General features: G+C 31.0%; 1 protein-coding gene across 2 annotated transcripts in view; it reads right to left on the bottom strand.

Annotated features, from left to right (window-relative positions):
• Positions 1-11965, bottom strand: part of LOC130891051 (XK-related protein 6-like) — a 29552-nt gene extending 17587 nt beyond the window's left edge. The window contains exons 1-4 of one of the 2 annotated variants that reach the window (XM_057795556.1): positions 10894-11911; positions 9462-9617; positions 5317-5519; positions 92-611 (exon numbers count right to left, since the gene is read on the bottom strand). In XM_057795556.1, coding sequence (XP_057651539.1) covers positions 585-611; positions 5317-5519; positions 9462-9617; positions 10894-11485 — 978 coding nt within the window. In that variant the 5' untranslated portion in view covers positions 11486-11911 and the 3' untranslated portion in view covers positions 92-584. Of the gene's footprint in view, positions 1-91; positions 612-5316; positions 5520-9461; positions 9618-10893 lie in introns of those variants that run through there. The other variant, XM_057795555.1, reaches the window with a different exon arrangement.
• Between the last annotated feature and the right edge of the window lie 3046 nt (positions 11966-15011).

The raw sequence follows: 15011 nt of genomic DNA, 5'->3' as shown, positions 1-15011 counted from the left end.
TAAATACATTAAAAACTAATGGCTAAAAAAATTTGAACGATAGAAAATTCGACCTTCGAAAGTATTTTTCAATTAAAGATAGACTCCGACTTGTATAAACGTTAAAATTTTTAAATAAAATATCGTCTGTCGGTTTCAAATGGTTTTATTAGATTTGTTAACGTTTTTTTTGGGGCAAATTTTGTAATTTAAACCCCCTCCTGTTGTCAGATTGATTTGAAATATTCGAATAGTCATAAGGACATTTCGGAAACTATGACCCTGGAATAGATATATCACGTATCATGTGGATCTTAACCCAGAATGACATTTTTATCACAACTTCCGAACGTCCCGTTCAATTTTCAGTTGTAATTTGATACAAAAAACCTATGTTTTGAATTACTTTTTCATGTGTTTATATGGTATTCATTAAGTTTTAGTGTTACAAACTCGTCCACTGATGTAGAACGTTAAGCTGGTCCTGTTCCAATATGTTGTCGAAGCTAAAGTTTGGTGGACATGCGAGCTATTTCTGTTTACATTATGGTTTTTCGTGATCTATTTACATCATATTCGTGAGTGTCAACTTCTTAGAAAGGAAATTAAGAGATTTCCAGGAAACGAAGATTCTAGAATGTGATGAGACTATATAAAACGAGACTCTAGTAGAAAAAATAGTGACAAGTAATTTAAGCGGTTTTTTTAAATAAATTGAATGTTGAGTGTTGTGAATAAATAATTAGTGTGTAAATGTTAGTGAATAGTTAAACGTATAAGTCAGTGAATCATTTACTGTATCGATAAATTATGTAAGATATACCGTGTGTATGAATTCATCCCACCTGTTTAAATAAATAAGATTACAATAGATTCTAAATGTTTAACAATTGTTATGGAGCAGTTATATAATAGAAACAATTATTAACTTACTCCTCCTAACAAAGGAAACATCCTAAAAATCAAAATATACAATACTTTTTATCAAAGTATATCAAGAAACAGGAACCAATGATTATACTAAATTTGGGATTAAATAAGGTAACTAAGGACTTAACATATTATTGCAATAGCTCAAAAAAACAAACATTATATATGAAGTTCCGCGTAATAATTGTGATGCTATTTACGTAGGATTAACAGCACATTATTTGGAAAACAGATTAAAAAATCATCAATAAGATGCAATAACAAACCAGGAAATGATAAATAAATACAATTAATTACGAAATAATATCGAATATACCGAAAATAAAATTTTTAGAAATGGTTTATATGATTAAAAAGGAGAATCTTTATAAATCCATTTTTTAAAAAATCATAATTCATAATATAACTAAAGCAAATAGTATTTTGAAATTAATGTATTAAGTGAAATAATTTTATGAGGTTTGTAAATATCAAATCATAGTTTAAAAATCGACTCATCTCCAGTATACCACCCACCTGAAATCCTGATAAAATTTCGTATATATAATACATAACAGGTGTGTGAATTATTGATCAAATTTTATCCTGCGGAAACTGTAAATAGCGAACACATAAATGAAAGTTTTATGAGCCGTGGTCCCAATTTGCATCCATTCCGATACAAGCTAGGTAGATACGAAGAACGCCCAAAGGGCCGTGGTCAACCCTCTCAATCTGCATTCATTTCGATCCCAGCTAGGTAGATGTGAGAAACTTCCGGAGGGCCGTGGTAAACTCTTCAAAATAGTCTAGGATATTATCGGGTTAATTCTGGTTTGGTTTGATTATTAGATCAAGTTAGGTTAAGTTTGTCGTCTTTTCCGTTGCCTCCTATCGGTGTTTTATCGCTCCATGAAGTACATCAGGTCGCTCGTATCGACATCAGCAAAACCTCTTTTCTATGTCGAGCTCTCCAGAAATCTGAGCCTATCATCCCTTTCCTCCAATAAAACTTCAAATTTGAATTAATGTGACGATTCCCGTCAAGGATGTTTTCCCGCCGGAATTAATTTTCGCGAAGGTTTTTGGTGGGAAACTTAGGCATAAAACTCTCCCAGCCCCTCGTCACACAATGTCACATTTAGTCGACAACCTCCCACCCCAAAGAGTAGTGTTGGCAAGGATAAATATTGAGTATAGAATCATTACTGACAATAATAGATTGGAATAGAAGCATAATTACAAAAGAGCCTTAGCAATAGAATAAAAGAGTGAGAAGCACAGCAGAAAGAGAAAAGTGATATACCAAATTACACTTAGATAGTATGAACACATCCGCTATTTTTATCTGAGTCTGGGATATACCACATACCACATTTATGTATTTACTTGTAATTGAGAATCTTATCTAGAATTGTAAAAAATTGTTTACTGTTACTTATTTATGTTTATTTCGGGGTCAATGATCTGAATAAAAACATTTAAAACAAAAACTCTTCCAGATTTATATTTGGTTAGTAATTAAAACTGCTCTGACGCGAAAATAACGCGAAATTATTTTCTCATACATAAGCAAATCAAGATTTAAAATTGTACTGAGGGAACTACATGGGTATTCAAGTTATTCAACAATTCTAACCCAAATTTTTTTGATTTTGATTATTTTTTAGAGTAAGATTGAATATATACGAGGGTTGCTACTAAGTTTCGAGATATTAGTCGTGATCATTGCCAAACTCGAAGTTGAAAACACTTAAAAATCGTGAATTATGCTAAAATATTATTTTGGAATATCCTGTTTATTTACAAAATAAATAAAATTTGAAATAAATCCACAATAATGCTCAGATGATGCCAATGTATTATGAGGGCTGATCTCTATGCTGCCCCTTAGACCCACTTACAATAAAAAATTGACAGACACTGTTTCCAGTTTGAGAGATAGGACAACACTGATGTGAATATGTCAAATCTGACATTGCCATCACAAAGTTTAACATTTTTAATGATGAACGTACTCATACGTGAGCTATTCGAGTTGTTTCGTTTCGTGCGATGATTTTTGACGCGGATTAAGCCAACAGCAGTATGCTGATCATCTCGAGCCACCGTGTTTTGCTGGTTTTCCGAATTCAATCATAGTCACACTTCACTACAGGATGAATTTCGTGAAGGTCGTCTAAAATCGCTTGTTGTGCCAGAAATCATACATTCAATATTGCATTAACATTTAGCTATCAAAAAGATTTGTTCGCATTGTATACTGCATCATATGACAATTGCTCTCAAAAAAAAGTTCGCGTTGATTAGTGCAAAGAAATAGTGAAAAAATTCAATCGCGATGCTTCAAGACATCTCTAAGATCGTGACTGGCGAATAATCATACATCTATGTATATGAACCCGAAGCCAAAGAAGAATCGACTGTATGGGTTTTTCAAGACAAGTCAAATTCAACAAAACTTGTTCGTGCACGAAGCACTTCTAAGCAAATGGTCTCCTATTTTTTCGGTATAGCTGGACATGTCACCACCGTTCCTTTAAAGCAACGTAGATTGGTCAATTCTGAATGAACCACCAGCATTTGTTTTCCAGAAGTGTACGAAAAAATCAGGGAAACCGATTGTAGAGAACGAATCTTTCTCAGTTCTAACAAAAACGTTTTGACCCTCAAAACATCGAATTCAATGGTCATTCGCCGTACAGTCTTTAGCACCCAATGTCTTCTTCTTATTCCCGCAGATAAAAAATAAATTGCGAGGTCAACGTTGTTCTACACCTGAAGAAGCGATTGAAGCGTTCAAATCACATGTTTTTGAGGTACCTCAATCGGAATGGAAAAACTTCTTCGATAATTGGTTTAAACGCATGTATTGACCTTGATAAAGAATATTTTGAAAAATAATAAAGCCATATACAATTATAAACATTTGTATTTCATCTATCTTAAAACTTGAGTAGTAGCCCTCGTAATTATATTATCTGTTCATACATATCAGGATATGAAAGCTTAGAGTCTAAAAGTATTGAGTGCAATATGTGAATTAGTGGACAACTTTTCAAATATTTTTGAGGAATACAAGAGATTCCTTCGAAACCGAATATTTTTTTCTAAACTTCTCGAAGGTATCGAAGCAATTTTGTTAAGAACCAGTAAAATTGAAGCTAAGTTAGAAAAATAACATTATGATTTAGATTTTTCCAAAAATTATTAATATCTTCCTTAAAAATTTCTTTATCAATAGTTTGTGTTTTACTTGTTCAATTATATTTAGAAATTGGTGGTGTACATAATTATATTGTGTAATTAAAAAAAATGAGATTTTGTTATTTACAAAATTCGAAACTCATACAGTAATAAAATACACCTAGTATGGTGTCGATACTGAAAAATTGGGACACTGTATTCTCAAAATGTCAATAATCTAAACATTCCTTTATATTGAAAGAACTTTTGAATTGAAATTTTTTGATATCTCTTTCAGGTTTTGAGAAAAGTATATAGGTTACCTTATGTTTGACACCACAAAATTTTGTACCTGGTATGAAAAACATTTTGCATGAACCGTTGATTGATCCTAAGAAGATTTTGCTACCATCGCTTCATTTAAATCTCGGATTGATGAAACCGGGCGCCTGCTTCAGGTATCTTTCATAAAAATTTCTGCACAGGAATTTTCGTTTTTCCACTAATCCGAGTTTTGATGGAAAACGCAATTTTCAAGAAATGAAAAATCAGAAAGAAAAACTAGCTTGGATGAGCTTTAAAAAAGTTGTGCACAGTTTTCTAGTCAACATTAAAGATCCCGAGTACAAAAACCTAATAGAAACAATGAGACGTCATTATAAAAATCTTGGATTCAACATAAGCTGCACTTCCTACATTCCCCTTAACTATTTTCCCAAAAATCTAGGAGATTACAGTGAAGAGCAAGGTGAACGGTACCAAGGTAGGTGGAATTAAAATATGATGGCTGACTACTACTGGAATCTCAAGAGGGATTGCCAAAACACCAAGAGATGTGCACGAAATAAAAAAATCGAAAGTTCGAAAGCTGAAATACTTTACTATTTATTTTCATTCATACATCCCTGTACACGTGAACTAATATTGAAAACGAAATTTGTATCGTTGATGTATGAAAAAAACGTGTTTTTCTTTATAAAATACATATCATACTCGAGTGAAATTAGATTATGAAATTGTACAAAATGTAGAAGTGTTAGAGAAAAACCTTAGGCAGAGCTTAAAAAAATATTTCAGAAACAGCTATTTTCATTGATTATTGTACGAAAGTTAGAGGTAATTAAATTAAAAAATCAAATTCGAATTTTAGTTCTTTGAAGATATAAGTTACCATTCAAAATTAAATGACATCATAACACTTATATAAACCCCTTAATTTACTATTTATGCAATGTAACTTACCAGCACAACGTGGGTGAAGATATAAACTGCTCCTAAAATACAATAGAATAGGAAATCGTAGAGAGAATTATGATCACAGAAATTATTTTTTGCACTTGTACAGGCTAGCCATAACGTCATAACGAACCAATGACCAATAATAACAACAATTGTTTCTGTTGGATATATGGAGGCTATCACACTAATGCAAAGAATTCTCGAAACTGAAAATTAAAAAAAAATGTTAAATAACTAATAGAAATCATTGTTTTAACAGTTCACATTAGTACGGCAGCTAAGGGGGGTCCCGTAGCCTCAGTTTTTAGAGGGTTTTCCTGTATTTTTCTTTAAATTACTGTAAGAAGTAATAGCGGGCGCGCACTTCAGCCTCTGATCGCGCATAACTTTACAACTAAGGGTCGAAAACATGATTGGAAGTGGTCAAAATGTTCGTATTGATTAGTACTTTAATCTATTTATAAGATTTTGAATAATCTTTTGTTCACGTATTGTGGCACAGTAGGTACTTCGGATTTATTTATTCTAACTTTTGAGTTTTTAAAGAAATTAATTTTTTATCGACCTCCCACTCCATTCGAGAAGTTCAATAAAACCTCGAAATTGATTCGAATTCTTCCTCTACCTATCTACACTCCAAGTAAAAGTAAATTTTAGTAAATTTGTTGTGATTTTATTGCTTTTCTTCGCTAGTAAGTTTTTATTTGCTTTTTTTATTGCGCCACAAAAAATTTCAATCATCTTTACGGATTTCCTTTTATTTCTCGTTTCTGCTCCCCTCTGTCTTCCCGTTTCCTTCTTCATTGTATTTTTTTCCCGCAGTTCTACAGCTGCCATGCTGGGAATTTGCTTTATTTAACTGAAAATGATAATAATCTCCACAAGTCCACATATTTGTTTGGCCATTGTTAGGCCCACTTCATGCACTTTGCTTTCTTTGCAACTGCAACTTGTGTTTCCTGATGGGGCGACAAGCCTTTAAAATATAATTCTTTCAATTTTCTTCGAACAGTGCGTTCAGAATCGTTTACGCTAGCACCCTGAAGCTATGATTTTATTATGTTTGTGATAGTAAATCTATTTTGTAGAAAAATTTTCTTCAAACATCTTTCTGAGTGACATTTGGTTTTCTTAACTCTTCCCTTGACAGAATTTTCTTTTTTAATTCGTCGTGCAATAGCTTCAGAAAGCTTCAATCATAATATTTTCCGGTTTGTAAATGTTTTCGCATTCACAAGGGACTCCACATTAGCTTTTTTACTCAATGAAAGATCGCCTTTTCCACTCTAAATGAAAATAGTGCAATTATATTTTTGAATTGAATTGAACTTTTTTTATTGTACTTAGCAATAAATATTAATTTATATAATCGGGTCCGGGAATAGTTTTGGATTTATACACTTTAACTGAAACCGAATACCACTTCCTGAGGAAAAGTTGTACATTCAAACTTTTGAACAGATAATATTTAAGAGGCCTATCACATCTCATTTTGAAGTTCTAACTTTAATGTTTAAAATGAGCTGCTCAAAATATTTCTACGTCATGTAGGAACCAAGTAATGATCAATAAAGTCAATTTTGCAATAATTTTGCTTTATATTGATGATAACTTTTTAAATATTGATTTTTTGCAAAAAACCGTTTTTGTATATTTGTTTAAAACAAATATTTTTTATTTGAAACTTTTTTTCATATCTCTCTTTGTTTAACAAATTACTCGACCAGATTTGGATTCGGTATTCTCGAAAAATCGATTCTACGCATAAAAAAAAACAAAAGAAAACGCTCTAAAACTGAGGGCAGTATGAACGGCTACGGGACCCCCTTAGCTATACCGTACTAATATTAAGAATCTGATTTTACAACTTTTGTTCAGTTAATATTTTATATTGTGTTTTGTGTTAATAAAGTTTGTTATTTGTTTTTAAAAATAGTGTTTCAACGCGGAAACACGTAATTTCTTTATTACTATAATATTTCTTTACGAATAGAATATAATTTTTTTTACCTCTACGAAAACAATTTTTTTTTATTCTTATGCAAATATTTTTTACCTTTGCAAATAAAATATCTACTTTTGAATTCATAATGAGGCTTTAAAAAAATAAAATAACGTTTTTCAATTCATAGTCGCGGATCCATAGTTTTGTGCGATATTTACAATTTTTAACACGACAAGAACGTGCATTAAAAGTTTTTTAGCACGTATATAAATAGATAACAATAGTATAATGATAGTCGCACTATTCTTTTGTTATTTTAGATTGTTTCAGTCAAAATAATTAACAAATTTAATATAGATACTTGACACTAGACTGCTACACAACAATAAGACTTATACTGGCCTCTTCTCTATCTGTAAAATGGCGGATGAGGATACCTACATACGAACTTTTGAATAATTAATATCATTAAGACAAACCGAAAAACCATTAGCAACATCTAAGATTTTCAAAAATCAGCAAATGTTCAATATTATATGAAATATTGAATAAAAATTGATTGAAAAAATCATATTTTCTAAAAATGAGTGCATTTTTGGTATTTGATTCAAAATAATTAAAAAATTGCTTATCTTGAATTTTCCTTTTAATTGAAAAATGGTTAGGTTAGGTTAGGAGACTATGACTATAATCGCATTTATGAGAAAGTATTAAATCTTTGTAACTCTAATGTTAACTCTTTTATAATTTTTCTTCTATTACGGTAATAAACGTCTTCTTCTTCCTATTTCTTCCTTTTTCGTGGCCTTTCCATACTTCTTCTCCCCAGTGGTGAGTTGTCTCTATCCTTACTATTGTAAGCGAATGAGCGAGGAAAGAATACCTCGCTCATTCTGCTTATGTTTTCGTTCCATTCACGCTTTCTGCTCAGTACCCATTCGTTAATATTTTCCACTCTGCCTTTTCGCCTTATGTCGTCGCTACGTTCCCTGTTTCTCCAGTAATTTTTCGTAGGACTTTTATTTCGCTTATTTCCAGGAGCCTTTTTGTTTTTGCTGTATCAGGCCGAGTTTCTGCTGTGTACGTCATTATGGGTCTGATTACTGTTTTGTAGGTTCTTGACTTGGCCTCAATACTTATGTATTTGTTTTTCCATATAGTGTCTTTCAGACATCCGGCTGTTCTTGCTGCTTTTATTGTTAGCTGTCTCAATATCACCATATCCAGATAGTTCTGTACCCATATATTTGAATTTCATTTCTTGCTGGATTATTTTGTCGTCTGCAACCAGCTTACATCTAAGAGGTATACTCCGCCTGCATGGTTGTTGGGTGGAATGAGAAGCTCAGAAGTCATGCTGCCGGTTCCAAGCCCGGACAAAGGAGGAGGGTTCCCAGGTTAGGTTAGCACCCTGCCTGAGGTCAAAAAAACTCATATGCTCATAGAACCGACAGCATGCCTCGGAACCGGACTGAATAAAAGATGACGACACACGCTAGAAAAAGGACAGAGAGATGGAAAAAGAAAAATGTACTACGATTTGCAACATGGAACACCAGATACCTCAGCACTAGAAAACAAAAAATAACAAAGGATTTAAATTATCACAACATCGACATTTGCGCCCTACGGGAAACTAAAAAGGAAGGTAAAGGCCAAAAACAATACGAAGAATACCTAACGATCTACAGTGGGGTCGAAAAACGGGAAAGGACCAAGGAAGGAGTATCAGTATATGCACCGGAAAACAATAAATCCAGGCATGAGGGGAAGTTGTTTTACGACCAACTTCAAGACACGATCGAAGCATTACCAACGAAGGAAATGTTGATTATTCTAGGGAACTCCAAATGCACGAATTGACAAGAAAGGCGTACCAGGAGTCAAACAGCGCCTTAACGAAGATGCAATGAATGATAATGGAGAGATTATGAACAACTTTTCTATGCTAAATGAGCTAAGAATAAATAATACATTCTTCGACCATAAACCTCATTTATGAGAAATGAATTACAAAAGCTTCATACATTTATGATGACAGTTAACATTAAATTAATATAACTAAATTCAATGTTTCACCAGAATTTTATTTATAAAAAGACATTGTAATAACTATCAAATTTACTATATTGAGTAGGTACTCCTCAATCCAAAATCTTATTCCTAGATTAGATAAGTAAAAAAAATACATTTGATTACTTACCAGTAACTAAAAAATGCCACATAAATTGCACAATGGTACCTGACCACGAGATATTATTTTTTGTTCTTAGTGAAACACGTAGAAGTCTTTGGTAAGAGGCCATTGACCATGCCATACTAACAAACGAACTGCCAATGGATAACAATTGATGAATTACTAAAATAAATGTTGAGGATAATTAAGAAAATAATGAAACCCTTCTTAAATTGTTTTTATTTTTATGAGATACAATTTAAGATGATAAATAAATTTGCAACACTATTTTCATTCATAATGAAATTATCTACTCAGAAATATGACAAGTAAAAGTGCTAAAAGATTTTTCGAAATAAGAAAATAAAACCACAACAATATAAAAAATATGTAGCAGATATATAGAAGGTTAAGAGCCAGTTTTTCAATAAGTGAATTAATTAATTACAATTGGTCAAAGTTTATAATATGATAAAATTATTCAAACAGAGTAGATCAACAAATAATTTTGAAGTAGAAACAAATCTTTAAAAATTTATTAATGGGTTTTTTATGGAAAACTTGAAAAATATTGTATAAAATCATGAATACTATCAGTTGTTATTAAAATGTTTTATTACAAATTGAAAGAAGTATTATTGGATCCTTCAATCTTAAATTCAATTTGCTAATGATAATTTAAAACATGAGAAGAAAATTTGAATACTTTTACATTTGGTTTTATAATTCATATATTGCCATACTTTCATATACAATTGCGGATTTGTAACATTTTTTAAATGACCAATACAAAAACATCTAAATGAGGTAAACATATTAGAGGTTTATTCCAATATCTGATTTGTTAATAAAAAATATACACTTCTGAATTTATTAATTAGTTATGAGAGCTTAAAGTTAGAGCTATGAGTATGAGTATAAAGTATGAGAGCTAAAATTTTTCTAAGCTAACAGTTGAAAAAGAACACCCTGTACCAATAGATGAATGGCAATGTCAATTTTTTATTAATGCCTACAACAACTACCAGGTGAGAAAAATATTCAATATATCATAAAAGTATTAATCAAATAAAAGAACCAATTAAATTTGATATATACATCTGACAAATAAAAATAAATGACTAAAGTAATAATTGGATAATCACAAAAAATCATAGCTTTTCTCAAAAACAGCAGAAAAGGGAGTTTTCCTAACTAAAACTCTATTTTATATTTTGGAAAATTTCATTTGAAATTTTATTTTAGATATATTACGATTCTTCAAAAAAATTTGTTTAAAAATTTAAGAGAAAATACTTTTTGTATTTCATTGAATAATTTACTACTACCCTGTATCAATAGTGTTTTTCTGTCACATCATTGCTATTAACAAGATAGTGAATAAATTACACTTTGATTTTAATTTACTTTCATCAGATTTATGAAAAAACTAAAAGTTTTTAATCAATTTTTGACTTACTTGTAAAGGTATCACCTTCCATCTCCTTTCCTTTGCTGTGGAATATAATTGCTAACTGAAGAATAAGCTGAGGTGCAGCTTCTAAAAAACATTCCAGTACTCTTAACAATGCTACATCTGAATCTTCTTTAGCCATCATTTCATAATATTTCCTTTGGTTTTCTACATCTTTGTTTTTTTCAGCCTTCTGAGATTTTAAAGCATATTTTAAGGCATCAAAATATCTTAGAATCGGTGCTAATTGAAAAATCAAAATAAAAATGATACACAGCCTTTTCCTGGTAAATTTCTTTGTTAGATTACTTCCTCTGTTGACATTTTCATGATCTAGTACATACATTCGAACACTGAATGCAGTATTTATTATTGCTGGTATTATGATAAAAGATAATGTAGCAAAGAAATATGATAAATGTTTACTAGCATAATACCTATATGCTACATTGCAATCGAAAAATACATCAGCTATGTGACTGAATATGGAAAAAACAAAACCTGCAACATCCCAATTCGTAGCTCTATCTCTTGATGGTATCCTATCTATTTCATCTCTATCAGAACTGCACATCTTAGTTTGATATAAGATGGTCATATTCTTTTTCAGATTGAATACCACTTGTGTACGTTAATGTTTCTTTTTCATTACTTCAAACCTTCACTTTTATTTTAGACAAACATTATTTGTACAAACAAAAATTACTAAGATTTAAACGTGCAGAATAATATTCGAGCTAACAATAAATCTGTACCGATGAATCATCGCAAATCTCTACTACGATTTCGAGAAAAGTGCAAGAAAAACTGAATTGAATTTGAAGAAAAAAACGTAAAACTAGTGAACAAGAAGTCAAATATGACAATTATGGAAATAAAAATAACTTGTGTCAGTCTTTTCAGCTTCTGACATCAGTTGAAATCTTCACACATTATTTTTCTCCATTATGCACTACGAAGAAAATATGCTTTATTAACTTTTAATCTTACATAAACTTTTATTTCTTTGTCACAGGAACTACTAAAATACCAGCTTATTAAAGCAGGTTTGAAGCTACTAGTCTTATCTGTCTAATTTTCCGATTCTACACGATCGTTGCGTCAGCGGCGTACATAAAACTGAATCCTTGAAAATATATAGTTGTTTGCAGAAACATTTAGATCTCGTGTTTCCTTTTTCAAAAGTACTAGCCTACTCATCTATTAAACAGCGACAGTTTTCAAAATTAGAAAAATAAAATGTTTATACTATTTTATAAAAAAAATTCTATGACTACTATAAAACATTCGTTATAGTATAGTGCTTTCACTTGTATAATAATACCTATTATTTACTAGTGCAGAATTTTCTATTATACACTGCGTGTTTTTAAGCTTGAGAATATCTTTTAAATTGTTCAATTTCAGGTTTTATGTAACTTAAATAATTTTAGTTTCAAGTCTTATGCTAATATGTGAAATAATGCCCAATTTAATTATTACTTATATAGTAAGAAAAAAATGAAATGGTTTTATAAAGATATTTGAATAAAACCTATATCCTTGGAAATAATTTCCATATATAACTTAAAAACTACTTATATTTAGGATCCACATCATCTCCATTTATAAATTTGGAGTTTATTTTGTTGTGTAGAAAAAATACATGAGTGATATTTTTGATAAACTCAATGGTAGAATTTTTTGAAAAGAAAATATCATGGAAAACCACTTTTCCTAGAAAATTTGATAAATAATTTGCCTTATAAGAGTGAGTAAATAAAAGATGAGTTGATAAAAAATCAAGTTATGCTGTTTTTGTGTTTCTAGAGGGTGTTTTTCTATATTATAAGATCCAGGGAGGTTTTTAATAGAAACCTGAAAGACATGCAAATCGAAGGTGTATCTAAAAGAATGCTGATTCATCAGCAGAGCCTTCAAATTGTCCAGAACACACTAGAATACTGAATATTGCATCTTCTGATACGATAAATGAGATTTTTATACATTTCTGAAATGTTAGAATCATAGATACTGTTGATTTGGGCGCCATATCAAGGAATCACAAATTCAACATATCGCCGTTCCGGAGAAACGAATACACATGTAATTGTTTTCCAAATATAACTTAAAATGGCTTATGCGGAAAATTTCTTGCGTGAATTCTTTGAGTTGTACAAGGAACAAGAGTGTCTATGGATAGTTAGAAGTGATTATATCACGATAGAACTTCACGAAGAAGGGCTATGTTCCGGGACCCCATGCAAAAAAATTGGGAGTGAGTAGATGACGTGAAAATATTGCTGTGACATAAAAAAAATTTCACATACGACCCCTCTTTTCTGAGTTATATGGACAACCTGTATATATTAATATAAAGATAGCAAAAATGAATTTTTCAATCGATTTTTTAACTAGGTACCTACTCTTACGCTTAACTTAATAAAATTTATTAAGTTTAGAAAAGTATTTAAATAGATAAACATTTGTACTTCATATCGATCGATCGATAGAATAAACTTCCATTGTGACGTTATAAAGCAAAACCTTGAAAGCTCTTCAAGTTGAAGAAATATCCTCCGTAGACTGCGGAAATGTTGAGAAACTCAAGGACATTTTTTACAGTCTTTTTTGTTTTTTTTGATAAGTTGTAGGCTAGCCAACGAATTTATTTTCAATTTCAATTTTTTCCTTGTGTAACTAACACGATAATCGATAGTATGCAGTTCAATTAGAAATGTTTGATCGTGTTTTAATACCTCCTGTAAGTATTTTCGATAAATAATTACAATTTATGATAATTCTCTTTAGAATGTCTGTTTATGGCGAACGGTTTGTTTTTTTTACATGTACAACGATCTAAAAATTTACGTATCTCCTAAACCATAAATTTCATCGAGTTGAACGAAGAATACCTTTTTGAAAAATCATTTTTGCTATCTTTATATTGTACTGGTTGTCCTTGTAAAAGTTGCATATTGTTCACCATTGAGCATGAGCCGCCCTTGGCCTTCAGATAGTAAAGTAGAATTATTTATTCCGTCAAACACACTACATATATGATTATCCATTGAAAATTTATATTTCTCGAATGTAAAATTTAGAAAATATACTTTGATACGAGTTCAAGTTTCGCAACTTCAGAGGCCCATAACTCAGAAACGTATCGATTTTTTTGTCTCAGCATTATTTTCACGTCATCTACTCACAATTTTTTGCATGAACACCCTGTGTGATATCAATACAATTCATTTTATTATTTTATTCAATCTCCAACGTAAATTTTTCTATGATTTGAATTGAATGAATGAATGAATTGAATACTTGACTTAAATGTTTAAATTCATTTTTTGGTAATGCAGTAGTACTATCATCATTCACATAATATTCATGTTAAGTTGACTTAGGTCAGCTTCCTCAATATCTTTAATTACTAATTCTGCTATAATACTTTATACAGATTTTCCCATAGGATAACCATCAATTTGCTTATATATCATCGTAAATTTAGAATGATTGCTAGGATCTTGAGCTTTAACAAATTCGACTACCTGTTTCGAATACATTTTCATCAGGATTTATTATCTTTTTGATTTTGATATAGTGTTTAACGACCTCCTTATATAAATATATTTCATTTCATACGAAGGATTGTTGAAGGTAAATTACCGATCTGCTTATTGCAGAAGCTATCCTATAACGTTTTCGGAGGAAACTAAATTTTAATACCGATAAGCTATTTTATTGTTGAAAATCCAAAAAGTACAAACATGCAAGTTTGAGTACCCCGTCAATCACCCTGCTCATTTCTAATGCAAATTCGTGGGCGAAGTGCGGAGTCGCACGCACTTCGACGTAAAATTGGCAAACAGTGATTGCACATGCGCCTCTGCACCAGTTTTTTGAGATTGTTTAATGTCTTTTGGTTTAATAGGGATACCAAAATAAAGGATTCGTTTCTTCCAATCACAAACCCATCTACGATAAATCAGAGAAAAAGAAAATTGTTGGGCTTTTGTTTGTACAGGTAAATTATTTTATTATTAGTTTATACGGCAAAATGAAAATGGTGCGCATGTGTCATGCACGGCACGAAATACAATATCTTGGAGCTTACAACCTCTGTGGACCGTGTCAGTATGGTT

Source organism: Diorhabda carinulata, chromosome 3, assembly GCF_026250575.1.
Source record: "Diorhabda carinulata isolate Delta chromosome 3, icDioCari1.1, whole genome shotgun sequence".
Taxonomy (NCBI): domain Eukaryota; kingdom Metazoa; phylum Arthropoda; class Insecta; order Coleoptera; family Chrysomelidae; genus Diorhabda; species Diorhabda carinulata.
Note: the sequence above shows the minus strand (reverse complement) of the source record. Positions and strands in the feature narration are given on the sequence as shown.